We start from the raw sequence: 27,595 nt of genomic DNA, 5'->3' as shown, positions 1-27,595 counted from the left end.
ATGGCCATGTCGTCCTTTATGAGACAGGAAAGTTGCCATCGACAAAGGCAGGAAAATCTGGAATTTGTCCGAATGAGAGAGAGGGAAAAAACCCACACAAAACTCATCAGGAAGCAATGCGGTGACTCGATCGCGTCAAAGAAGACGAAGAAGTTTCGTTACGGCGGGCAACAGCGTGACGCAGAGTCACGCCAAATGGAGAGTAAAATTAGGCTGCCAATACGCTCCTGCCTGTCGAATCTACAACTGCGACGCTTCCGGGAGATTTACCGGGTGGGAGAACGCCGACATCACGCGATTTGCATCCGTGACGGCTGGCTGGAGTTCTACCTGACATGTGTGGAGAAGACGCAACAGAAACTATTTGCCATTAGTTCCAAGACTTCATTGAGAGACTCAAAAGCACCAAGAATGTCTGGAAAGGAGGCAAAGGGGTTGCTGAAAGGAGGAGAGGAGGCAAAAGAGAAAAAAGCAGAAGAGAGACACTGGGATGATATGGAGAAAGAAGGAAATCGTGTGGGGGTGGAGAAAGATAATAACCATGAGGAGAACAAAATGGGTGGTCATGAAGTGGAGAAAAAAAGTGACAATGAGGAGAAGGAGAATCACCAAGGGGAGGAAATTGCCTGGGTGAAGGAGAAGAAAGGGGAGCAAAGTGAGGATCGGGAGCAGGAGAGTCAACAATACAAGAACGACAAAGTGGAGGAGGAAAAGGAAAGGAGCAGTGACCACAATGAGAATGAGAAAGAATGTGACCAGGAAGAGAAGGAAATGGAGGTTTATAATGAGCAAGAGCGGGATGACTGGACGAAGGAGGAGAATGTGAACAATCATGTCGAGGAGACGAAAAAGGCTGACCAGAAGGAGGACAAAGAGGGAGCTCATGAAGAGGAGGAGAAAAGTCTCAATCAGAAGGAAGATGAGAAAATGAATGACCAAAAGGAGATTAACTGGGTGAAGGAGGAGAATGAGTGTTGTCAAGAAGAGGAAGTGAAAAAGAGCAACCGGCAGGTGGAAGAGGTGGAAAGTGATCATGAGGCGGTGACTTACTTGGTGAAAGAGGAGGAAGGGAAAGATCATAATGAGAAAAAGAATGATCAACAGGTGGCGACAAACAAACAGACTGATCATAAAGAAGAGGAGAAAATAAACCAGAAGGAGATGTCTAACCAGGAGAAACAGAAAATAAGGAGTTGTGATGAGCAAGAGGAACAAATGGACCAAGAGGAGAAAACCGAATGGGGGAAGGAGAAAGAGAGTGATCATGAAGATGAGGAGAAAAGCAACAACCTGGAGGAGGAGAAAAGGGACGACCAAGAGGAGGAGACTGACTTGGTGAAAGAGGAGGAAGGGAGAGATCACAATGAGGAGAAAAAGAATGGCCAAGAAGTGGAGGAGGACACAGAGACTGATCATAAAGAAGAGAAAATAAACCAGAAGGAGATCTCTAACCAGGAGAAACAGAAAATAATGAGTTATGATGAGCAAGAGGAACAAATGGACCAAGAGGAGAAAACCGAATGGGGGGAGGAGAAAGAGAGTGATCATGAAGATGAGGAGAAAAGCAACAACCTGGAGGAGGAGAAAAGAGACGGCCAAGAGGAGGAGACTGACTTGGTGAAAGAGGAGGAGACTGACTTGGTGAAAGAGGAGGAAGGGAGAGATCACAATGAGGAGAAAAAGAATGGCCAAGAAGTGGAGGAGAACACAGAGACTGATCATAAAGAAGATGAGAAAATAAACCAGGAGATGTCTAACCAGGAGAAAGAGAAAATAGGGAGATATGATGACAAAGAGGAACAAAGGGACCAAGAGGAGAAAACCGAATGGGGGAAGGAGAATGGGAGTGATCATGAAGACGAGGAGAAAAGCAACAACCTGGAGGAGGAGAAAAGCAACGACCTGGAGGAGGAGAAAATGAGCGGTCAAGAGGAGGAGACTGACTTGGTGAAAGAGGTGGAAGGGAGAGATCAAAATGAGGAGAAAAATAATGACCAAGAGGTGGAGGAGAACACAGAAACTGATAAAGAGGAGAAAAGAAGCCAGGGAATGTCTGTCCAGGAGAAAGTAAAAATAAGGAGACACAATGAGAAGGAAGAACAAAGTGACCAAGACGAAGAAACCGAGTGGGGGAAGGAGAAAGTAAGTGATCATGAAGATGAGGAGAAGGCGACGGATCAAGAGGAGGAGATTGACCGAGTGAAGAATGAGACAAAAGAAAAAAAAGGTGACCAGGAGGAGAACCAGGTAAAAGAGAGTGATCATGAGGAGGACGAGGAGGAGAAAAAGAGCATCCAGGAGGAGAAAGTGAGTGATCATAGAGAGGAAGGGAAAGAGAATGACAGGGAGGATGTAGAGGAGAAGGCTCATGAAGATGAGCAAAGGAATGACAAAGAGGAGGAGGCTGACTGGTTGAAGGAGAAAAAAGAGCATGATTACAATGAGCAGGAGAAACATAGTGACCAGGAGGAAAAGGCCAATAACCATGAAGATAATGAGAAGGTGAAAAAACAGGAGGAGAAAAGTGATCGGGGGCAGGAGACTGACCAAGTGAAGGAGGAGAAAAGTGACCAGAAGGAGAAGGAGTTGAAGAAAGTGAGTAAACATGAAGTGGAGGAGAAAAATAGCTACCAGCAAGACGAAGAGAAAATAAATGACCAACAAAAGAGTGACCAGGAGCAAGTAAAGGAAACGCAAAAGAAAAATCATGAAGAGGAGATAAACTGTGATGAGGAGGAAGAGGACAAAAGGAATGACAAAGAGGAGGAAACAAAAGAGCATGATCACAATGAAGAGATGAAAAATTGTGACCAGGGGGAAAAGGCTGATAATCATGAAGATAAGGAGAAGATGAACAGCCAGGAGGAGGAAAAAAATGATCGGGAGGAGGAGATTGACCAGGAGGAGAAAGAAAGTGATTGTGAAGTGGAGAAAAAGAGCTACCAGCAGGTGGAGAAAGGAAGTGATCAACAAGACAAAAAGAGTCTCCAAGAGCAAGTGGAGGAGCCACAAGAAAGAGATCGTGAAGAGGAGAAAAAGTATGATGAGGAAGAGGAGAAATTGAATGACAAGGAGGAGATTGACTGGGTGAAGGAAAACAAAGCGCATAATCCCCCTGAAGAGGAGAAAAATTGTGATCAGGAGAAGGCCAATAATCATGAATATAAAGAGAAGATGAACGGCCAGGAGGAGAAGAGAACTGATCGAGAGGAGGAGATTGACCAGATGGAGGAGAAAGGTGACCTGGAGGAGTTGAAGAAAGAAAGTGATCATGAATTAGAGGAGAAAACGAGCTATCAACAGGAGGAGGAAAAAGGAAGTGGTCAACAAGAGAAAAAAAGTGACCAGGAGCAAGTAGAGGAGACGCAAATGAAAGATCATGAAGAGAAGAAAAACAGTGATAAGGAAAAGAAAAAGAATGACGACGATGAGGAGCTGGACTGGATGAAAGAGGAGAAAGGGAGTGATAATAATGAGGTAGAAGATGCGGATGAAAAGGGTGAACAGAAAGAGGATCAGGAGAATATACAGAGCGATCATACAAAAGAGAAGAAACACCAGGAGGAAGAGAAAATGAATTACCAAAAGGAGGAGACTGACTTGAGGGAAGAGGAAAGGAGTGTTTACAGTCAAGAGGAGAAAAGGGGTGACCAGGAGGAGAAAGAAAGGAGTGGTCATTTGGAAGAGCACAAAAATGAACAGGAGGAGGAGGACGACGGGAGTTACAAAGAAGATATGATGAATAACCAAGAGGAGGAGATTGCCTGCATGACAGAGGACAAAGAATGTGATCATATTGAAAAGAAAAAGGAGGAGCAGGAGGAGAAGGAAAGTAGTCATGAAGACAAACAGAAGAAGAATGACCAGGAAGAGGAGAACATAAAGACTTACAATGCAGAGAAAAGGGGTGACAAGGTGCAACAGGAAGAGAAGGAGGAGACTGACTGGGTGAAGGAGAAGAAAAATAGAAACCCAGAGGAGGAGCAAGAGGAAGACAGTGATCATGAAGAGCAAAAAAATTGCCGCCAAGAAGAGGACACAGGGAATGACCAAGAGGAGATTGACTGGGTTAAGGAGAAGAAAAGGTGTGATCATGATGAGAAGGAGAAAAAGGGTGACGAGGAGGAGACTAGTGGTGAAAAAGAAAAGAATACCCAACGTGAAGAGATTGACTGGATGAAGGAGGAGAAAGGAAGTGCTCATCTAGAGGAGAAAAAAAGCAAACAAGAGGAAAAAGAGAACATAAGTAGCCAAGAGGAGAAGATTGACTGGATGGAGGAGGAGAACATAATCTATGACAATGAGGAGGAGAAAAACTATAACCAGGAAAAGGAGCGTGATTACAGTGAAGATGAGAAACAGAACAACTCTGAGTTGGAGGAGAAAAGGAGATACCAAGAGGAGGACACTGAATGGATGAAAAAGGAGAAAATGAGTTACTGTGTTAACCAAAAGGAGGAACAAGAGGAAAAAGTCGGTAATTATGAAGAGGATGAAAAAAACTGCTACCTGGAAGAGGAGAAAATAAATGAGCAAGAGGAGGAGCTTAACTGGGAGAAAGAAGAAAAAGGAAGTGATCATAATGAGATGAGTGAACAGGAGGAAGAGCAGGAGGATAATGAGAATAGTCATGAAGAGGAGGAGGAGGAGGTGAATGAGCAGCAGGAGGAGGAGGAGAAGAGTGATAATGAAGAAGAGGAGAAAAAGACTGATGAAGAGAATGTGGGTGATCATGAAGAGGAGAAAAACAGCAACCAGGAGGAGGAGGAGGAGGAAGTGGGGGGAAGCAATGATCGCATAGAGAAGAAGAAGAGGACCCAGAAAAAGATGGCGGACGGGCGTTATGAGAAGGGGGAGCAAAAAAGGATTGCGCAAGAGGAGGCGATGACCTGGGTCAAAGAGGAGAGAGAGGGTGGTCATGAAGATGAGGAGATGAATGACCAGAAGGACGAGGAGAATGAGAACAACCAAAAGGAGGAAACTGGTAGGTTGGAGGAGGGGGAATCCACTGAAGATGTTGAAGAGGAGAAAATGTCAGACCAAGAAGAAGAGCAGGAGGAGGAGTGTGATCATGCAGACGAAGAAAAAAAGAGTGAACCGGAGAAGAGGAAGAAGAGTGATGAGGAGAACAAGGGTGACGAGGAGGAGGAAAATATGAGTTGCAACGAGGAGGAGGAGGAAGAGAAGAAACTGAACGATCATGAAAAAGAGATTGACTGGATGAAGGAGGAGGGTGTGACTGGTGAGAAAATGGCTGACCAGGAGAAGGCGCAAGAGGAGAAAGTGAGTGATTATGAAACAGAGGGGGACAGCAGAAAAGAGCAGGAGGACACACAAACGAGTTGCAATGAGGTGAAACAGAATGACCAAAAGGAGGATATTGACAGGATGGAAGAGGAGAAGGAAAATAATAATGAGGAGGAGAAAATTATCAACCAGGAAAAGGAGGACAGTGATCATAAAAATGAGAAGATGAATGATCAGGAGGTGATACAGAATAATGAAAATGAACAAGAGGATAAGGAAAAAGAGGAGAGAATGTGTCATGAGAAAGACTGTGAGCAGGAGAAAAAGGATGACCTGGATGAGGAGGAAAAATGTTGCTACAATGTGGAGAACGAAAAGTACGACCAGGAAGAAGAGGAAAACGGGAGTTTTCATGTGAAAGAGCATGAGAAGAAGGAGGAAGAGAAAGATGTGGATGAAAAGGAGTGTGACGAGGAGGAGGAACACAGTGACCAAAACGAGGAGGAAATGAGCGACCATGAGGAGAAGAACATCAATTACCAAAAGGATAAGCACCAGGAAGAGGAGAAAAAGAGTGACTCTGAGGACAGTGGCCCAGAGGAGAAAATGGACAAGGAGAAAGAAAATTACCCAAACAGGAAGGAGTGGAACCAGGCGGAGGAGGCAAGGGAGGCAGGGGATGCGGAGGAAGTGGAGGAGGCGAGTGACAAAGAGGAAGAAAGTGACCAGGAGGAGGACGAAGGGAGCTTTGAGGATGAGGAGAAAGAAAGTGATGAGGGGAGTGACCAGGATGACGATGAGGAGGACACCGAAGAGGAGGAGGATGAAGAGGAAGACACTGATAATGAGGAGGAAACCGACCAAGGCGGGGAAGATGACGAGAGTGACAGTGAGGGGGAAAGTGAGAGTGAGCAGGAAAGTGGCAGTGAAGAAGACAACAACCACCAGGACGAGAGAAACGGTGGCCAAGAGAAGAAGGATAAGGATACAGACAACAGGGAAAGGGAGAAGGCCCCTGAGGCGACGCAAGAGGAGGAGGAGGAGGAGGAGGAGGCGATGGATGTCGACGAGAGTTACATCCAGGAGGAGAGCAACACGAAGGCAATGGGCGACCACGACAAGGAGAGCGACCTCGTGGAGGTGCCTGTGAGCCGGTGGCACGATGCGGTGAGGAGGCTTTGGGTAGAAAGGTGGATGAGAGCGAGGAGACAGAACGGGAGGCGCTGGGTGGTAATGAGGGGGAGGAGGTACAGAGCAATGAGGAGGCATTGGATGACCACCAGGAGGAGGAAGAGGGCAAAGAGGAGTTTGATCGCGATGAGGAGGAGGGCCATTAGATTGGCCCAGGGCCCGCAGACCAGTTATGCAGGACGATCACAATGGCCAGGAGGAGAACCAGGGAAGTGAGCATGATGAGAGGCAAGAGGCATGACGATGAGGAGGTGGTGGAAAAGGAGAGGGGGAGAATGACCGGAGAGAGATCTTGGGGTGGAAAGTGACCAGGAGGAGGTAGAAGAGAAGAAGAGTGGCCAGGGTGTAGATAAGAAATTGTGAACAAGGGGACGTTGACAGATGGAGGTTGTGGGGGGAAAGGAGAGGAGCAAAGAGGAGGTGAAAGAGTGAACCAGAGAAGAAAAGTGACTATGAGGAGCATAACCAGAAGAATCTAAAGAAGAAAGTAACTAGGCTAAAGAGGAGGAAAGGAGTGGAGATGAGGAGGAGGAGGTAAAGAGAAAAATGAAGGCAAGGACAAAAGCAGGAGGACGAAGAGATTTTTAATTAGTGGAGGCATAAGGAGAAGAGGAAGTAGGAGGAAGAGGTGAAGATGAGGAGGAGTCAGAGGAGGAGATAGAGTGATAAAAGAAGGACACTGAACATGAGTGAGCATGAGGAGTTTGTGGTGCAAAAAGGAGGTGAAGAGCCATAACGAGGACAAAATAGGTGAAGAAAGGAGAGGAAGTGGAGGAGGAGAAACTGACTAGAGTCAAAAGGAGGAGAAAGAGTGGAAATAGGAGGTAGTGGAGCAACCAACGATGAGGAGAAGTTGAAGAAGTAAAGGTGAAACTGCCTGGGGTTCAAATGGAGGAGACATTAAAACAAACAAAAGGAAAGACAAGGAGAAGAGTGAGGAGAAAGAGTAGAAGGAGGATAAGGATGTGGCCTTACAATGAAGCAAACAGAACCATTTCAACATTACCTAATAGTGAAGTAATATGAGTGTAAATATTACCAGTGTATGATAAACTAGCATACTTGTCATGTTTATATAAACTTGCTCGCAAATTTGAATCTTGTATTGTGTCACATCAAAATACAAACAATAAATCCACTTGACCAAATATGAACAGTCATTACGAAAAAGTCTCTTATTACACTTCCATATAAGGAGACGTGCATATGCTGCGACGTAATAATGCTGACGTCACAGTCGGCATGGAAAGCTACTCTGCTGTATTTGCGCACTAGGGGGCGACCGAGCTCCACGATTCCGGACCGGCCTTTCCAACCAAACCGCAGCCGTCTGGATAACGACCGCCGGGGCGGGGCCAAGTCTCGCGCCCGCCGCGCTTCCTCGCTTATGGGGAAGAACTTTTAAAGACTGAGTGGGAAACGGAAACGTAGCAGTAACGGTAAGCTCATTTAATTCATTTGTTCCTTTTGTTTGTGCTTTTTTTCCCCACAACTCTGTCCATTTCAGGCTAACCGCATTTAATTTCAGGCTGCCGGTCGCAGACACACCAAACGGGATTAAAGGAGCAGCCCACTGTAAACATGGATGATATCTTCACACTGTGTCGAGAGGGCAACTCCGTGGCAGTTCGTCTGTGGTTGGACAACACAGAAAATGACCTCAATTTAGGGTGAGTGGACAAATCTAAACTTGGAGAAGAAAAGCCTTTGACGAGTGTGGCAGGCTCGAGCCATCAAATAGTTTCCATACTGAGCATGCAGTCTTCTGCAGTTTTAATGATGTCATCGCCACACAATCGAGAGGTCATTATAATAGCAGCATTCCCTGAAAGGAAGCTCATTCCCAGGCCAGGCCATATATGTACTGTATGTTGACAGCCTTCATTTCCTGTGTGGGCGGAGCCTGGCCAACTGGAGAAGGACTGGTCACTATTTCCCATGTTTTCCATCACTGCATCTGGAATGCACTCATGATGAGCTGCTTGGGAATATTTCAGCCCCTCAGCCGCTCCTGGATTCTTTTTATAGCTCAGGAATCCACACAGTGTGACATCACTTTACGGCAGGAACTCCCAAACTCTATATTTAAAGTGTAATGGAAAAATAATCCACAAAAATCCATGGTGCTTTAAATGTAATTTTTAATTCATATGATCCAATTATTCATGGTAGCCACCATCGTACACAACAGAAATAATCAGAACAACTAGAGTAGAAATCATTCAAAAAGTCAACAAAACAAAAAAAGTCCAAGGTAGGTTTGGTCACACGTAATTAATGAACGGAACCTTGCACAATAGAAATTAACAAAAAGATGAAGATTTCAATAAAATTGAAAAAAAAAAGGCTACCACACATGCATAATGCTTGTTTATTCCTCCATTATAATCCATAGTGTACAAAAAAATCAATATAAGATACATGTCATGTTATTATAATACCAGTACACTGCCACATTGCACAATCGAAATAAAAACAATGACTAGAAATAATGCACAATGTAAAAAAAAAAAGTTTACTGTATCAACAACATTCAATGTGAATGTCATATAATTAATGTGATCATTCCTCTATCATGATAGCAGCCACCTTGCACAATAGAAATATACACAACAATGAGAAATAATCCACTGAGTAAATAAATGGTCACGACTTGCGTCATATGTGCACCAACAATGGATGTGTCAAGATTAATTTGATAACTTCTCTTGGTAGTCATTCAAGAAAACAGCCACCTCGAACAATAGAAAGGAACAGAATGGCTTGAAATAATCCACATTAAAAAAAAATGTCCAACACATGCTAATTCAAATGTGAAAAAATTTATTATGATATGCAGTAATTTGTATGATTGTGCCACTCACCAGTTGTTCACGATAACAGCCACCTTGCACATTAAAAATGAACACGATTTCTACATAATAATCCACACAGTCAAAAAATGAACATGGCAAGTTCAGCTACACGCTCATGTTAAATGTACTACACTATTGTTTGTGTAATTGCTCCTCTCAGCAGTTATTCAAGATAACAGCCACCTTGCACAATAGCTGCACAATGACTAGAAATAATCTGCAGAGACAAAAAAAATCCATGGAATGCTCGTTCACAGACAGATACGCAGGCACAAAATACATGTGTACTACAAATAATGTGATGACATTTCTTGCCAGTTACTCACGGTAATCGCCAAGTGTACAATAAACACAACAACTGGAATGAATCTACACAGGACACACAAAGTCCTTTTTAGGCGGTAAATCCAGGGAGTGTGTGTGTGTGTGAGAGATGACCCCAACAACACGCCTGCCTGGCAGCTGTCCAGCGTACGTAAAAAGACTGACAGGCTGACCCTTTTTCACAGCCGTGTTTATCAGCGCGGCCGACGGCTGGTGGGCCTCAGGCCACCCGCAGCGTGAGCAAGCGTGCACCAGAGTCTAAATAAAGATTAGGAGTGAAGAACATCAGCTGACCAAAAAAAAACACTCATATGTACCTGCCTTTGCCTTTCACGCAGAGCTTTTCACACAGAGACGGCTACAAGTGAGAGCAAGGTGTTAAAACTTCTCGATTTTTGCGGCATTTATTATTGAAGCCCCTTTCACTCAGACTCTGCAGAACTGTCACATTGAGCCCCTTTTACACAAAGATTCTGCCTAACATACCGACTCTACTATGTGTGAAGGGGTGACATGAACAGAACCCAGGGTCTTGTGTGACAGCAATTGTTTTTAACACAACCCAGCGGAAGAAGTGAGTAGCGGGTGTTAAACTTAAGATAGCCATATCCCAGCTTTCCAATATACGGTATACCCTTTCACACGGTCACTATCCTGCCTCGCAGATGGTCTAAATCTTCACATAGAACAGTGATACTTTGAATTTATAAAGTAGTTGTCAGGCAGCAGCAATTGCTTTTAACACAAGAGGGTGAGAGAAATGAGTATCAGCTGTTAAGTTTAACACCTCATCGTCACTTCTCCTGCCCGATGTGTTAAAGCATATTTTACACGTTAAGCCCCTTTCACATGGACACTTAAAGCCGTCTTTTTTCCAGCATTTATTCCATGTCATTCTGTGTGAAAGGGTACCGATGCAAAATTAAAATATCCCATCTTTCAGTGTAGTATCAGAGGTGGGATGGCAGTCTGTGTGAAAGGGTATCAAAGAAAGTGTGGACTGGGGTAAACATATCCCTACTCCTGGCTTCCTACAAATGCTTTTCACGCAAACATTCATCCCACCTATAATATTACGTCAAAAGTTGTGAAAATGTTAATTCTGTATTGATACATTTCATACAGAATGGTGACACGGAATAAAGCTGGGAAGAAGGTGAAAGGTTCCTGTGAAAGGGACTTAACGTTGGGTGCGTTAAAAATATTTGCCTCACAGTGACAGTTGCTTTCAACACAACAGGGTAGGAGGAACCAGTGTCAGGTGTTAACGTCCCAGCTTTCCGTTATACCCTTTCACCCAGGCACCATCAGAAAGCTGAGAAATTTGCTGATCTACTTCGACTCCCACATTTCCTGTCTGTACCTTTCACACAGAACAGCAACGTGAGAAAAGTTTGGGGGAAGCCAGCTTTAAAGGCATCGTGTGAAAGGGGCTTAACCACAGGCGTAACGCGGTTTTTGCTCTCGCCAGGGACGACCACGGCTTCAGTCCGCTGCACTGGGCGTGCCGGGAGGGACGCGGTGGAGTAGTGGACATGCTCATCATGAGGGGCGCCCGCATCAACGTCATGAACCGCGGCGACGACACCCCTTTGCATCTGGCGTCCAGCCACGGCCACGCCGACATCGTGGCCAAGGTACGCCATGGTGACATACGCAATCCGATGATGTCGTACGTGTGTGGTGACATCATCGTCTTCATGTCACGCAGCTGATTCAGTGCAAGGCGGACCCCAACACAGTCAACGAACACGGGAACACGCCGCTGCACTACGCGTGCTTCTGGGGCCAAGAGACCGTAGCACAGGTACACAACATACATTACACAATGTGCACTTTTTTACACTACACCAGAGCCGTATATAGAGAGAGAGTTTGGCCAATTCGGCTTCAGCAGGGTAACAAGATGGCGTCCATATGTCATGTAACCAGCGGTTGATCAATTACTCTGAGTTGGCCAAACTCTCTCCATATACGGCTTTGCACTACACACAGTCAGCATGCCCCCTGCTGAAGAAAAATGGCAACAACACTGGTTTGTTACAATAAATTAATATCACTTACAGCATATACAGTATAAAAACTGTATTATTAATATTAAAAGTGTTCACTTTTCGATTTTGTTGTGTTAGTTATTTTTACAATCACAGTAGTTATATTATAAATAGTTATATTACCATATTACATTATCATACCACATCATCCTTATAGTACATATTGTTTATATATTGTTTTATATTATAATTATATATCATTGTTGATCCATGGTTGATAATTTATTTAAAAAATATATTTGTATTCAGCATCTTTTTTAACTTTTATTTTTTTTTATAATTTTATACTATTATGCTTTTCTATTTTTGTTTTAAATTAATCTATTTAATTTAATAATTTAAGGCGAGCATAAACTTTCATACAAGGATGATGTCATAATAATGATCACAATTATGGTATTTTACAATAAAATGTAACTGATAATAAATAATAATAATAATAATAACATTTTAACTATATTAAAAATAAATAAAAGTGAAATGGAAAACTGTCATTAAAAAAAGGTAATTAAATATTTTACAGCAGAGTGTGGTTAAAAAGTCTGCACACCCCTGTTAATTAGATAAATGCTTTTAATTCACTGTTAATTTGACTATAACCTGTACAACTTAAGGGGTGTGTAGAATTTTCACACCCACTATTAAATGTCACGAGGTATATATTATTATTACACTTTTTTGTCTTCAATGACTCCAACTAAATGTGTGTTTTTAGGATCTGGTGGTGAGCGGCGCTCAGGTGTGCGTGTGCAACAGGTACGGACAGACGCCACTGGACAAGGCCAAGCCTCACCTCAGGCAACTGCTTCAAGGTCAGAGTGGAAACATTATGAGGATTTTTTTTTTTTTGAAGGAAGCATTGACACATTTGCACGTGTTGCCCTGTTTTATCGATTTAGAGAAAGCAGAAAAACTGGGACACAGTTTGGCCAAAGTTCCTTACAAGGAAACCTTCTGGAAGGGCACCATGAGGACCAGGCCTCGTCAGTCAACACACAATTCACATGGACACTTGTTTCTTCATAAGTAAATTAATGTCTCTTTGTTATTATTATTTTGTCTTGAGGTAACGGGACCCTCAACAAGCAGGCCGGCATTGATTACAAGCAACTTTCACTGCTGGCAAAAATCAATGAAAACCACTCAGGAGAGGTTTGTGTTCCCCCCAAAGTGTTTATTTGTGTCTTGTCTTAAAAGTGTCTGAGTGTCTATTTGTCTCTGTGTGTGTGTGTTATAGAGTTGGCAGGGTCGCTGGCAGGGTGACGATGTGGTGGTGAAGGTGTTGCAGGTGCGGGAGTGGAGCACCAGAAAGAGCAGAGACTTCAGCGAGGAGCACCCCAAACTACGGTAAATTATTCAACCAACTCGATTAATGAATACTAAAAAAATATATAAAAAGACTGAAATAATCATCACAATCATCGAGTAGAGTTCATTGTGGGTTATTACACTCTTGTGCAGGATCTTCTCTCACCCCAACATCCTCCCAGTTCTGGGAGCGTGTCAATCCCCCCCGGCCCCTCACCCCATCATCATCACCCCTTACATGCCGTACGGATCTCTCTTCAACCTCCTGCACCAGGGCACCAGTGAGCCTTCGTCCTCTCGTGTGTGATGAATCAAAACATGCAGCCAAAAATGTGTGTGTATTTTACCTGTGTGGTCTTCAGCCCTGGTGGTGGACCAAAGCCAAGCGGTCAAATTTGCGTTGGACGTCGCCAGCGCCATGACCTTCCTCCACACGCTGGAGCCCATGGTCGCGCGGCTGTACCTGAACAGCAGACACGTCATGGTGAGGCGGGAAAGTCCTTATGTTCGCTTCAGTTCTGCATGGCTTGGATTCTTACCGCCGTTTCAAGGCACCCAAGGATGATTATGTAACGTATGTACCAAAAAATCATTATGAATACAGAAAAGGTCTATTTATGCAAATGTAATGTAGCATGTTGGAGAAGCTTGAAATTAATGTTTAAATAGCTTGATTTTGAACTTGGAAATGGTGAAATGAAGCAAAAAATGCTTTAACTCATTCACTCCCAGCTATTTCTACTGAAGCAACTCCCTTCGCTCCCGGCTGTTTTACTGGATTTTGACTGAATTTGCAAGGCCCACAAAAGATTGTGTTCTACTGCTATAAAAACATGGAACATACCAGAAGAAAGTTTCTTCTTTCATCAGGAAAAAAGTTTAATTCTCTCTGTTTACGTTTTGCAACAATTAGCATCAGAATATATAAATTTCATCATTATTCACAAATCTGTTTAAAACAGTGGAAAAAACAGCTTGTTGCAACATTGCCCTGGTTGATCTCTTATACTCTGCTGCCACCTGCTGGCCGCTTTTTTAAAAACTACCATTGCTTCAACCGCTCTCTTCAGTGCAGGGGCTGCATCAAAGCCTTCGGAATGCTCTAGCATAAAAAAATATATTTAAATACATTTTTGGGACACTGGTATTATTTAAAATAAACCGTATTTATACATTTTTGGAAGCAAATTAGTTAAATGAGTTATAATAATGATAATATAATATTAATATAAAAATCGGTTTAATTGCAGGTTTGCTTGTTATCAGCATGTAGTTTGAGTGATTTTATTACATTTTGCACTTTTGTGCATTTTTTAGTTCTAGTAACTAAATTGCGATGAATTACAATAAAATAAAAAATAAAATTTAATTGAATATAAATATAATCAGGGCAGCACGGTGGCTGACTGGTTAGCACATCCGCCTCCCAGTGCTCAGGACGTGAGATCGAGTCCGGGCTTCGGCCTTCCTGGGTGGAGTTTGCATGTTCTCCCCGTGCTTGCGTGGGTTTTCACCGGGTACTCCGGTTTCCTCCCACATTCCAAAGACATGCATGGCAGGTTAATCGAACACTCCAAATTGTCCATAGGTGTGATTGTGAGTATGGTTGTTTGTCTCTGTGTGCCTTGTGATTGGCTGGCAACCAGTTCAGGGTGTACCCTGCCTACTGCCCGAAGCCAGCTGGGATAGGCTCCAGCACCCCCGCGACCCTTGTGAGGAAAAGCGGTCAAGAAAATGGATGGATGGATGGATAAATATAATCAATAGAAATTTTAAAAAATTAAAAGCATGTAAATGCAAGTAGGAATGTTTTTAATAGTATGAGTGAAATTAATATTTTTATTAAAACGTAAACATTTAATGAAATAAATATTAAACTATTTTTATCTAGTTTGATTTAAATGAATTAAAAGTTAAAAAAATAAACCAAACGTTATTTTTTTTAAATACAAATTTAAACGAATGTAATTCATATTATATAATTTACCATAATTAAATTAAAATAAATTATTTGAATCACACTTACAATTTTAAAACATTAAAAAAAAACATTAAATATATTTCAAAAACTCATTTTAATTGATATTACATTTAATTGAACAAAAAATGAAACAGTATTTCAAAGACTCCATTAAATTAAAATTTTCATTCAAAAAGTTTCATTTCAAATTTATATTTAACAAATTTTCACATTCTTAAAACAATATTTGAAGTCACCTGACTACATTAAATTACATTAAAACATTATTCAACTTCTTAGGTAGTTTTCAACACTTCTAGCAAACTGTCAGTCACTAGTTGAAAAATTCCATGCTGATATCCTTATCAATTGGCAGATTGACGAGGACATGACTGCCAGGATAAGCATGGCGGACGCCAAGTTCTCTTTCCAATGTGCCGGACGCATGTACTCTCCGGCCTGGATGGCCCCAGAAGGTTGTGCAGTAATACCTCATCATATCAACACATCATATGTATGTCCCATAAATAAAGACATTTAAACACCTATCTTGTCACATTTCAGCCCTCCAGAAGCGCTCGGAAGACATCAACAGGAGATCGGCCGATATGTGGAGCTTTGCCGTGCTCCTGTGGGAGCTGGTCACCAGGGAAGTGCCCTTTGCCCACCTCTCGCCCATGGAGATTGGCATGAAGGCGAGTACGCCAAAAATCAGCTCTATGTTCCCCCTACATGCGGTAACCGCGCGATCTATTCTCAGGTGGCTTTGGAGGGCCTGCGTCCGACCATCCCGCCAGGAATCTCGCCTCATATCTGCAAACTGATGAGGCTGTGCATGAACGAGGACCCCGCCAAGAGGCCCAAGTTTGACATGATCGTGCCCATCTTGGAAAAAATGCAAGACAAGTGAACCGCGCTCATGTATCTGCTCAGCCGCTGTACATCATGTCACTTAAACCGCACATTTGTCAGTAAACATACATCTGTTACTTGTCGTTCCAGTGTCAGATGTAAGCTTTTGCTTTTTGATTCCTTTTTATAATTCGTGGATGGACTATTTAGTGGCCTAATTAGCCAAAACAAAATTTGTATAAAGGTAACGCTGTCACTCCACCAATGCAATAAAAGTTTTATATTTATGACAAATGTTGACATTCTTTCTTCCTTTCGTGTCAATCTCAAGTGTCAACTTAGTGTTCACTTTTTTGTTTTTGTTTTTTACACATGACAAATGACCTGCGGACATAATGACTTTAAATGAGTCCTCCAAATACTTCTGGTGTTGTGCCATATAGTTACTCCCGAAAAAATGTGTATCCCCTGCCGTGGGAACTTATAACTTTTACCACATGAAAGTGCCGATTTTTGGAAAATGTGCCTCCCTAACCATAACCTTAAACTTCAAACATGTGGAAGAAAAACGAAAAACATTAACATTCATCAGTCGTTTGAGCTTTTTTTATGTATGTGGAGATTGCCTACTACGTGCGTGGTCATTGAACGCACCTAAAGTCCATTGCAGAATGCGAGCGTGTTCTTGATTTTCTTTTGTTTCTTGTTACAAAACCTTGTTTCTAAAACTCAAAAACACACGTCTTCTTCATGTGGTTATTAAAAAAAATAAAAATACCGTAACCCGCGGCAGGGATACTTTTTTTTCCGGGGGTAACTACTTTGGCACATGCCGGTCTCTGTCCTCCATGTATATTTTTCCGCCTTAAGCAGTAGATAGTGCGGATCTAATTTATTATGTTTGTTAACGTTTACGGTCATGTTATATACGCTCAGGTGTTTATTTAACTAATTTGACGTGGGTAAGAGCGTAGAGCCCCACATGGTGTGACTTTGTCGTGAAATATTGGATTTTTGTTCGCTTTTGGTGCGACGTTTTGTGAGTGGCTACTTCCTGGTTCAACCGGACTTTTTATAAGGGTGGACTGGTAACAGGGAGCTACTTTGGGGACAGACGTCAATTATTATTATCATTATTATTTAGATCATTTTTTTAATTCATTTCATGATCATGTAACTAATTGTATTTGCTGCTTTAAATAAAAATAGCTCATACTTCTTTGTTTCACACGTTCGTATGTATCTACCTATACTGGCAATAGCCAGATTTGTGATTTGTGCTTTACTCGATGGAGTTCTCTTCAATATTCTCAGGAGTTTGTGAACTCACAAATACCGCGAGAATACATCTTGCGAGAGCAAGGTTAGCATCTACCAGCCATGGAAGCGGTTCAGCTGATGACACAGCATCGGTACCAAACTAGTGTCGTCTATGTTGTGCAAATGTTACAACTGGGTGTGGTTGTTGTTATCCAGTACCTCGTACAGAAATAAAAATAGAGCAGTGCTGGGAAAACAATAGCGATGACGAGTACTTTTTATTATCAGGTGCCCTTCATCAGGCATCCATCCATCCTCATCCCTCTCTTTTGCCATCCTCCCCTTCTTAGCCCTCCCCATCTAGTGTTTTGCTCTGCAGTGCTGAGACTTGCTTCATCATCCTGCACCGAAGCACAGGTAAGGCTAAAAAAAAAACATGTTAGATTTAAGTTACTATTTTAAAAGGAACTAAGGGATATCAGAGAAAAAAAATTAAGACTGAATAATATCCAGATCATGTGGATCAGATTTGATGGAAGCACAATGTTGTGTTAACTTGCCAACAAATTCATTTTAAAAACTGCTGCTACATGTTTAGCATGAAAGTTGATGGTGTATGTTTTAAAGTGCCTTAGAGGCAACGTTACAAACAAAATTAGCCCCACCAGTTTCATTGACTGACACGCAATTGAGTGGACATGTCTATCATACAGGATGCTTGAAAAAGTCTTAAAGAAGCATGCCCGTCAACCATTCTGGATTTATTCTGGGTGAATTCTAGGGTTCGTACTACCTGGCAGTATCCTAGATGGATGGATTTGCATTGCTTTTTTACCTAAATGTCATGGTGTCAGTTTTGTGGTCCTTTCGAGCATTTTCATGAAATTGTTCTCTTTTTTTCATGTTTCCTAGCTGGATGATGCTTTCCATCATGCTCCAGCATCTGTTTGTGTTCGGCATGCTAGGAGGTGAGGGGAATATTACAAAGGAGTGTCAATAAGGGTTCAAGTAAATTATTTTCCCTTTTATATCAGTGTTGCTGACGCCGGTGTGGTGCGACCTTATCACGGTGTGCGAGGAAGACGACGGTGACCTGCGGGTGGACTGCCTGATCAAGGCCAAGCCCAATAAGATTAACAGCTATGAGTTCTCCTGGTCATCAGGCTCCAAGCAATCACTCATCAATGCCAATGTGTCCGGCCTGGCAGCGGAGGCGGAGTTCAGGCAAGTGAGCCACGTGACGGAGGTGGAGCCGCATGGCTACAGGTTGACATTGAGCGGCTACCGGGACAAGCTGCCGCACAACACCACCTACATGTGCAAGATAACCGGGGAGGGAGCGAGCGTTAATGTGAAGAGAGGTGAGTGCAGGGAGAGAGAAAATTTGGAGTCATTTTTCTTCATCTTCTCCTTCTTTTGCAGATCATCTCGTCCAATGCGGGGCTGTCAGCATGTTTCTGCAGAGCTCCTGGATTGTTGCCATCCTGCTTTTATACCTTTACTTGTAATGACCTAAAATAATAATTCTCAAAGTGTAAATGTCCAAATTGTGCAAAATATTACAGTGGTTAAAACTTTTTTTTCTCCTATGTATTGTTAGTTGTATTTACCTTTGACCCCTGTTACCACAAGCATCTTTTCACAAGCATAAAGCTCCATGCAATTATACTGTACCATCTTGCATGCGTCTCATATGTCGTAGGCAATAGAGAATTCATACTAATGACATGTTCTGCAGTTATTTATAGATTTGTTCAACTTTAATTTTGTGCTACAGAGTTACAATGTGAACATGACTTTGGAAGATGTACTGATTGTTTTAATTCAAGCAAATAAAATCATAAAATGACAGAAATGTGACCTGTTTTAATAACATCTACTGTAATGTCTGTATCTAGTTTTCGGGCCAAATGTAAATACAGTTAGCCTAAGGTGCTCTTTTGAAAAATCAAAATAAATTCACAAACAAATGCCAGCATGCTCAAATAAGATAGTATTGCGTATAAACCTATTATTATCCGATTAACTATAAAAGACGTATCAACGCTCCATTTTTTTGCCGTAACGCTATGTTCAATAGATTACTCGTTATTCGTTAACATTCGCACTGGTCGGGTGGTAGTATGACACTCCGCAGTTTCCGTAGTTGTCCCATATCAAAATGGCTGCCTCCACTGCTAGCATCAAAGGAGCTGAATTATCTAAAGCGGAGTATCTAAAACGCTATTTGTCTAATGATGGCGACGCCAAAAAGTCTAAGGGGAAACTCAAAAAGAAGAGGCGTAAAATTCCGGGAAAAGGGTGAGTTTTTACGTCGAACTGTTTCTCGTGTTGTGTGCGTGTAAATAGCAGCTAGATGCTAACATACGTTAGCTGTGCATCACGTCGCATTTTTCTTTATGAATGAGAGAATGGTTTCTAGTCCTTTTTGTCTCTTTGTCTTATTCAAGACTCAAAATAGTAGACGATGATATAGATTGGAAACAGACGGTGGCCGAGGAAAATGAGGAGGAAGAGGACGACGAGGAAGCACCCGTGGTAAGACGCAAACCTTAACCTTATCTTGAAACTTTAATTCCAAAACATACATCTAGTTTAAACTTCGTCCTTTAAACCCCAAACTCTGTATTTAAAACTTCAAATGAAATCAAAATTAATAAAATGTCCCACTTCATTGTACTTCTTTTCTTTGCTTTGAAAGAAAAAAATTTTTTTAGTAAAGAGTGTAAATGACCAAACCCACCAAAAGCCTTGACTTGAAAGAAATAATTTATTATTATTTTTTCTGGTATTATTGACTGATATCACTATCATCAGAAACATTATTAATTGACCCACCCACTGCTTGGTGTTGTCCAATCAGATTGCTGAAGTAATTGACGAACGCCCCGATGACGTCAGGATGCTGGAAATCTTCCGAAGCAGCTCTAGGTGGAAAGTCATTGGAGGTCAGCCATTTTGCTTTGGGGTGAAAATACATGTATATGTGTAAGTATACTTCATGAGAGTTGTTTTACATTCTAGAAGATGAAAATGAAGAAGAGGACATCCAATCAGGAGACTTACCCGAGCAGTCGTCGGGCAGAAAAACCCGACACGACTCTCCGGACGCTTCCCCTCCGAGGAGACCTCTCCACGATTCTCCTGATATGTCACCACCAAGGAAGAAACGCCACAATTCTCCCGACCAGTCGCCGCCAAGGAGGAAGAAGCAGCAGAAGGGACGACGGGATTCCGACTCAGACCTGTCGCCGCCCAGATGGGGAAGGCACGGTGGAAAAGTGTCAGATGATGACCTATCACCTCCTCGTAGGAACGCACAAACGGAGGTGAAACGCTCAGTTTGTCATCCGTGACTGAAACCAATAACTTTGACTGAAAGCACTCTATAAAGCAATTTATTATCATTTAGAGCCCGATAGATTAATTTAATATTAGCTCTTTTATAATCTGGTACTCCTTTACGGCAAAAAATCAGACAATATTCTCAGATTGTTTATTTATTTACACATTCTTAAAACATAAGACAAAAATAATGACATACAAATATACCTCCACCTTAAAAAAAAAGTCAGCCCATTTTTGCCATTTAAAAATTTTTTTGATTTAGCTTAAGTTTTTTATTATTATTATTATTAAAATGTCAACTTTGTTATAAAGTAAAATAAATACTAAAGGACAAAGTGGTCTTTATAGACGTCAATCACCTTCCCTATGTGGCTCGTTATTTGGCGGCCATTTTGAAATGCTATTGTTGTTGCCAGGGCAACAGTATGCTTTCGGGCGGAAAAGCGGGTCTGGTTTCCTCCGATGTTCTACGTATGGAGAAAGAAGAGGCACGACGCAGGGACGGAAACAACAAGGAGCTTGAAAGTCAGCATTATGTTACTCATATTTATGAGTTATTTGTTGCAAGAAACAGTATGTTGATAACATGATGTCTTCACACACGCGTGTTTCCAGACGCATCCCGCCACGCTCAGACGGTGTTTCGAGACAAGAGCGGCAAAAAGCGAGATCTGGAGTCGGAGCGGGAAGAACAGAAAAGGAAAGCTGGAGAAAAAGCGGCAAAGGATGAGAAATACGCTCAGTGGGGGAAAGGGTGAGTGAGTGTGGGGCTTGGAAACACTGATTTGAAACCCTAACCCATGCTTGAAACCATAACCTTGGCTTGAAATCCTTATTTGAAATCTCAGCCCTTGTTTAAAACCGTAATTTGAAACCGTAATTTTGCCTTGAAATCCTAACCCATGCTTGAAGCCTTAACCCTATATTGAAAACTTACTTTGAAACTGTAATGCAGGCTTGAAACCCTAATTGTAAACACTAACCTTGGCTTGAAAGTCCAACTCTTGTTTGAACCCTTAACCCATGGATGGATCAACTTGAAACCCAAACCCGAGCTACAAAACCAAATTTGAAGCCCTACCTAACCCAATGTCAAAACCCTAAATTTGCTGTGAACCCCTTTTCATACTCTATTTCAAACTTTTAAACCTGTCCCTGGTTTAAAACCTTACTCTGAAATCTCATACATGCAAATGCAATGGCTTTTAGGCTTGCTCAGGGTCAGATGGAGCAGCAGCGTCTGGAGGATGCCGTGCGCGAGGCCCAGAAGCCGCTGGCGCGCAACCGCGATGACGAGGACCTGGACCGCATGCTGAGGGAACAGGTGAGGGATGGAGATCCCATGGCGGCCATGTTGCGGCGCAAGAAGGAGCGCAAGACGCACGGGGTTAAAGGTAACACCAAAGATGACCTTTTCCCTAAACGATTTTTAGGACAATGTTGATGATTTATTTATTTTTTTCAGAAAAACCTCAATATAGAGGTCCTCCTCCACCTCCCAACAGGTTCAACCTTTTACCAGGATATCGCTGGGATGGCGTCAACAGGTACAATTCGTGAAACATTAGCAGCAATTTGGGAGATTGTGTGTGTGATTGTGTACCGCCAAATTTAGACTACGGTACTTTAATCTTCTTTATTACTGCAGCTTACTGTTGTGACTATCTTCATGTATGTCCGCATGTCTGTATTTTACTGCCCCCAGGTGGCCAAAAAAGAAAGTGCAGTACAATTGAAATGAATTCATTGTGATGTGCTAAAAGTTACTTTCTATTTCATGAGAAATATTTTAAAATGAGCAATATTATACATCACTGCTTTCATAAAATCAATTTTTTTTTGTTAGGTTTTATTTGGAAGGCTAGAGAAATAATTGGGAAAGATGATGATGATGATCATGCGAGTGAAATACATTTATTAATTTTCAAGGTGTACTTTTTTTGAGAAGATTATGACTGTAAGGTTTTGCTGTATTTTTAATCATTCATTCATTGTGTGTTGGGCAGGTCCAACGGTTTTGAGCAGAAGCGCTACACGAGGATCGCAGACAAAAAAGCACTTCAGGAGGAAGCCTATAAATGGAGTGTGGAGGACATGTAGACGCAAGACTGTTAGGTTTGACAAAAGACACGGCCTGTACATAGCGGTGAAGTGAAGCGTCATTTCCTGATGTTGTAAATAGTTATTACACTATGTGGAGCACAGATATTTTTCACTGTTTTTATTGATTATTAAATCATTTGAGTTTGTAAAGAAGTGTCTTGTAAAGCCTTGTGGTCATTTCACATCCGGAATGATAGACAGCAAGATTTGCTTTTAAATACATCATGCATTGGAACCAAAATAAAATCATTATCTTTTATGTATTTTTGTAATAAACATTTAAATTAAAGCTAAAATCCAAACAAGGTTTGCCGTTTTTCCTATATTTAATATATAATTGCTAGCTGCGGTTTAACTGTAATATACATTGGAACATTTACAACTGCTATAATACTTTGGATTAAAATGGAGCGATATTGTCTGTTTAAAAGCAGATCTGAATTTGCCCTTGAAGGTTCGGAAAATGGATGGATGGATTTTAATCAAATGAATAAGGTCGTTTTAGTAGATAGGAACCTTTTGGTGGAACATTTGTTTCCCATCGGACTGTTTTTGTGAGTACGCTCAAGCGGAACCAAAAAGCTACGCGGATGTTTTCAGTTTACGGCACGTAAGCAAACAAAACTGACACGAAATGGCGGACTGGAACCCCATCGCCAAGGTGTACGACCCGCTCAAAGCCGGCAGCATCGACGGCACCGACGTGGAGCCCCACGACCGAGCCGTGTGGAGGGGAATGTGCGCCCGCTACAAGCCAAACAAAAGCGTCGTGGGAGACCCGCTGCTCACTCTCTTCGTGGCTCGACTCAATCCGATGACCACCGAGGAGAAACTGCACCAGGTATTCTCAAAATTTGGTGAAATTAAGCGGGTCCGGCTGGTTCGTGATGTGGTCACCGGCTTCTCCAAGCGCTACGCCTTCGTCGAGTACAAGGAGGAGCGGGCCGTGGTGCGAGCACGCCGGGACGCTAACAAACTGGTGGTCGACCAGCAGGAGTTGTTCGTGGATTTCGAGCTGGAGCGAACCCTCAAAGGCTGGATCCCTAGACGGCTCGGCGGCGGGCTAGGGGGCAAGAAGGAGTCCGGCCAGCTGCGCTTCGGCGGCAGGGATAGACCCTTCCGGAAGCCCATCAATCTCAGTGCCAGACCATTGCAGCAGGAGTGGTCGGGTGGCGGGCGCAGGGAGTGGGAGAGATCCGGACGGCGAGACCGCGACAATCGGGGTAATCGAGACCGAGACAGGGACGAGTGGGGGGGCAGAGGGAACGATGACAGCCGCTACCGAGACAGGAGCAGGCACCGAGACAGGAGATGAAAGTGGACTATTGTTTCCTTTTTTATTTTAATTTTTTTTGTTTTTGTTTAATGTGATTTTGCGTTTTTATCACCCCCTCATTGTTTATGCAACATTTCAAAGTATATTTGTAAAATTTGGTGTTCTTGTATGAGCCATATTAAAAGTTTATTGTGAAAGTAGTTGTTCAGTCACACATCTTGACGTTACAATCCGGAAACTGCATCACAACATCATAGTTTATATTTGATCACAATCTGCCCCCTAGTGGCTGTGGGCAGCATGGTTATTTATACCATCTATGAGCAATCTGATTGACCAGAGTGACTGCTTTTGAAATGCTTTGACATTATCACTTTGATTTGACATAAAATAAATACTAGTTCGGTTAGATCAGGTTAATTGGTTTATTTTTTGACTAAATCTAGCTTGTTGTCGGGCAAAATTGTATTTATAAGTGTCAATTTTAGATATGCCTCCATTGGGGTTACCCCCCAACCACAGGTTGGGGGTTCGATCCCATGCCACTGTGACTGCATCGAAGTATCCTTAAGCAAGATACTGAACCCCCAGTTAAGTTAAAGTACCACTGATTGTCACAGGCCCCTGATTTTGCGTCATCAGTAGATGAATGAATAGTCAAATGTAAAGCGCTTTGAGGGCCTTGTAAGGTGGAAAAGCGCCATATAAATGAAGTACCATTTACTAGTAAAGTGAGAGCAATTGTCTCTAAAGCTTTTTTAGTATAATTTACCAAGTATTTCCGTACCTAATGAAGTGTCTCACTGGTGTTACTAGAAAGGCATTCAGTGATGGTGGACCTGGGCCCTCCTGTGTAGGGGTCGTGCCAATTGGGGTACGCCTCCCTGTGGACCGTCCCAAACTCGATTCTGCACCAATCAAAACATTTGGCGACAGTAATTAGCAAGCATGGGCAAGTGTCTCCAACCATCTGACCATAGTCCTCACCTGAAAGCTGGGTTGATGCCAATGTTGTCTGGCTGTGGCAAGGCCGGAGTTCTCCTCCTGCGCCAGGACGACGGAGGAGGGAAGTCCTTCTGGTACTGAGACAGCATCTCTGGATCTTGGTTTGGATAACAGATGTCTTCTGCTTGCGCATCTGTCTCTTGATGTATGCTCTTTCCACTTCCTGTTTGTCTCGAGGACGCCGGATGGGACTGGCGGGTCTCCTGCCGCGAGTCCTGAGCACCTGGCACGGAAGTGCGACCTTTTCCGCGGTCTCGTGGCGGGACAGCCCTGAAGCAGAAAGCCTCTCCAGACGTGGTCTCCATCTTGGCAGGGCTGTCCGGGTAGAGGAGAAACCCTGCAGGATAAGAAGGGTTTAATGTAATCAGTCCTCATGTCATCTTCTGGGACTGTTGTTCAATTGCAGGACAAGGACGTTATTGGCAGGTTTGAAATTACATCAAGGTGGCATAGGTAGCGGCTTGCTTTACCGGTTCCAGTTCTCAGACATTGATCTATCTGAAATGTATGCAACCAACCAAGCTTCCAATTTTCAACTCGTCTTCAAACATAACGAGATATCATATTTCAGATGAATCTTACATTCTAATTTACCGGTTCCAGTTCTCAGACAGTCCTTTTTCGAAGTTTCCCAGTTAATTGAATAACAAAAATGTTGCTGGTTTTGAATGGCATCCAGGTATGCTCAACATACCAGCTTCCAAAATCCAAGCTCGTATTTTTTTAAATCTTTTTCAGTTCCAGTTCCAAGACAATTCTTTTCTGAATTTCCCTGACAATTGTTCTACAGCAGAAATAGAATGCTACTGGTTAAAATGACATCCAACACTATGTGGCTTCCAATTCTCAGACATCTTCAGAGATAACTTGACAATATCCTTGAAATTGTTGAGGTCTGCTTTACCGGGTTCTAGGTCTCAGACAACCCATGATCACAGCTCCATGGTAGAATATCGGACACAGGTGGCACAAGGTAGGGTACACTGGATTAACCGGTTCTGAACACAAATCCGCAGATATTTTCTGACACAAGATCACTTAAGTAAGCTCTACTGCTTCTGTTTCTCAAACTAGATGTTATTGTTGTATGGTAGAACAAGAATCTTGGAACCACAATCCGTTTCAAGACCCACCAATCTCACCTGCCACTGTGGGAAGTTCCCCCCTGTATGGTCGAGCCCGCAGAAAGAAGTTGCGACGGTGCTTGGCATGTTGCAGGTTTTCAATGAAAATTTTCCCTGATTGTTCCATACCGTATCATCTGAGCCTCTCTGTATGTTACTAGACTACTGAGCTGTCATTTACAATCTCAGTAGCCTGTTTAATATTTTTGCTCTATCAATCCTGTTTACTGTAGTCGTCATGGCGTAGCGGGCACAGTGAGACAATAAAGCAGCTTCGTCATTGCTATGACAGCAGTAGTGTAGTGGAATATAGTGTAGCTGCGAGCCAGGAAAACATTCAGTGGTTTCCTCGCAGCCTTTGGCCGCCTGACAGTAATGCGTCTTTCTTTGCCACCGAGCAGCTGGCATCAATCCCAAAGGAGTTTATTTATCTACCACAAGACCTGTTCCAGCCTTTAAGGGGTTTTCTGAAGAAAACATCCTATTAGTTTTTAATAAATATTTTGAGTATGCATGGAAAATGGCATTTTTTTCCCTTACAGTGTTTGTGTTGTATTTGACGTCCACAATTACAATTACATGTTTGTGTTATGTGGGAGGTGCACTTTGACCCATATTCCAGTGAGTACTGTAAACTGCTGTCGCAATGACAGATAATACAAAGAAGCCGAGCAAACGCATGATAGCGTACTGTTTTTACACTCATGACGTATGATTATGCGTCCTTTGAATTGTGTACAATGTTATATTGCGAGTACAGGATAGGACTTGGTGATACTTGGTGCAGAATTGGTATTACAGTACTATTTTAAAAACATGTACTATATGTTTAGCAGTAATACTAATGCTAGAAATCCAACAGATATTACTATTACTATAACCACTTCTTCTATTTTGAATATTAAAACTAATAGTCTTACTTTTGCTATAACTCCTACTTATCATTTACCTTTAGCACTACAACTAATACGACAGTACTTTTTTTTGCTCTGACTACTACGATAACTACTATCTCTATGGCTTTGCTATGAGTACAGCTTTTGTTGTCTTTGATTTGCCTTTGAATTGTCTACATCATGCATTTCGGATGTTTTTATTTTGTGCATTTGATTGTGTGAGGATGTTTTTATGTTGTGCATTTGATTGTGTGAGGTGCATTGAGTTGCCATGTGTATGATATATATATATATATATATATAAATAAAGTACTTACAGTACAGTATTTGCCTTGCCTATTTTAGAGCTACTATAACTAAAACTGGCACAAATACACTTAATATGACTTCTTTAACACGAACTACTACTTTTAGTACTACTATTACAACTGGTACTATACAACAATCAGCAGTACTTTTGATACTACAATTAATAGTGCAACTTCTATTCAAACAAAACTACTCTTAACTTTGACTATTACTATTAGTACTAAAACTACTACCCGTCCTTGAACCTCCACATTGAGCAGTGTATAGTTGTAAGAACTTGTGGTGGAGTAGGAGTAGTAATAGTAACAGACAAAAGCAACAATACGCCGTTTGTTTTCAACGTGTAAGGTGCGAAAGTATCAGAACTCCCCGGATGTTTGGAATTGTCCACACGGCGAATAAAATGAGTGGTGGTGGTAGTAGTAGTTTGAAACTACTAGATTCCAAGCAATTGTGAGAAGTGGTACTGGTAGTACTATTAGT

General features: G+C 42.2%; 6 protein-coding genes across 7 annotated transcripts; 5 read left to right on the top strand and 1 right to left on the bottom strand.

The window, feature by feature from the left end:
* On the top strand, positions 1-7,531 carry LOC144036489 (uncharacterized). The gene has a single exon (XM_077547181.1). The coding sequence runs from the start codon at positions 1-3 to the stop codon at positions 6,652-6,654; it is 6,654 nt and encodes a 2,217-aa protein (XP_077403307.1). The 3' UTR covers positions 6,655-7,531.
* A 183-nt stretch (positions 7,532-7,714) lies between these two features.
* Positions 7,715-16,078, top strand: LOC144036589 (scaffold protein ILK-like). Its single transcript, XM_077547338.1, has 13 exons — positions 7,715-7,877; positions 7,967-8,108; positions 11,089-11,254; positions 11,329-11,424; positions 12,387-12,483; positions 12,571-12,654; positions 12,738-12,823; positions 12,909-13,018; positions 13,133-13,260; positions 13,342-13,463; positions 15,316-15,415; positions 15,504-15,634; positions 15,700-16,078. The coding sequence occupies exons 2-13, from the start codon at positions 8,020-8,022 to the stop codon at positions 15,847-15,849; spliced, it is 1,359 nt and encodes a 452-aa protein (XP_077403464.1). The 5' UTR covers positions 7,715-7,877; positions 7,967-8,019; the 3' UTR covers positions 15,850-16,078.
* A 515-nt stretch (positions 16,079-16,593) lies between these two features.
* Positions 16,594-18,801, top strand: LOC144036351 (uncharacterized). The gene is made up of 5 exons (XM_077546910.1): positions 16,594-16,830; positions 17,402-17,468; positions 17,964-18,019; positions 18,086-18,412; positions 18,474-18,801. Exons 3-5 carry the CDS (start codon positions 17,968-17,970, stop codon positions 18,557-18,559), a joined length of 465 nt encoding a protein of 154 aa, XP_077403036.1. The 5' UTR covers positions 16,594-16,830; positions 17,402-17,468; positions 17,964-17,967; the 3' UTR covers positions 18,560-18,801.
* A 350-nt stretch (positions 18,802-19,151) lies between these two features.
* bud13 (BUD13 homolog) lies at positions 19,152-22,655 on the top strand. 2 transcript variants are annotated; one of them, XM_077546409.1, is made up of 9 exons: positions 19,152-19,352; positions 19,502-19,589; positions 19,915-19,999; positions 20,079-20,380; positions 20,816-20,924; positions 21,015-21,153; positions 21,609-21,793; positions 21,865-21,946; positions 22,406-22,655. In XM_077546409.1, exons 1-9 carry the CDS (start codon positions 19,213-19,215, stop codon positions 22,497-22,499), a joined length of 1,224 nt encoding a protein of 407 aa, XP_077402535.1. In that variant the 5' UTR covers positions 19,152-19,212; the 3' UTR covers positions 22,500-22,655. The 2 variants fall into 2 exon arrangements, with proteins under 2 accessions (XP_077402535.1, XP_077402534.1); XM_077546408.1 differs by having other exon boundaries at positions 19,153-19,352; positions 20,076-20,380.
* On the bottom strand, positions 19,859-27,049 carry LOC144036101 (uncharacterized). Its single transcript, XM_077546412.1, has 6 exons — positions 25,926-27,049; positions 25,688-25,781; positions 24,766-25,120; positions 24,566-24,686; positions 20,118-20,296; positions 19,859-20,012 (listed from the first exon to the last, which is right to left on the bottom strand). The coding sequence occupies exons 1-4, from the start codon at positions 26,032-26,034 to the stop codon at positions 24,603-24,605; spliced, it is 642 nt and encodes a 213-aa protein (XP_077402538.1). The 5' UTR covers positions 26,035-27,049; the 3' UTR covers positions 19,859-20,012; positions 20,118-20,296; positions 24,566-24,602.
* Positions 23,042-23,975, top strand: snrnp35 (small nuclear ribonucleoprotein 35 (U11/U12)). Its single transcript, XM_077546410.1, has one exon. The coding sequence runs from the start codon at positions 23,137-23,139 to the stop codon at positions 23,815-23,817; it is 681 nt and encodes a 226-aa protein (XP_077402536.1). The 5' UTR covers positions 23,042-23,136; the 3' UTR covers positions 23,818-23,975.
* Positions 27,050-27,595: the final 546 nt, after the last annotated feature.

Source organism: Vanacampus margaritifer, chromosome 16 (genome assembly GCF_051991255.1).
Source record: "Vanacampus margaritifer isolate UIUO_Vmar chromosome 16, RoL_Vmar_1.0, whole genome shotgun sequence".
NCBI classification, from domain to species: domain Eukaryota; kingdom Metazoa; phylum Chordata; class Actinopteri; order Syngnathiformes; family Syngnathidae; genus Vanacampus; species Vanacampus margaritifer.
This window is presented reverse-complemented; position numbering and strand designations above follow the sequence as displayed.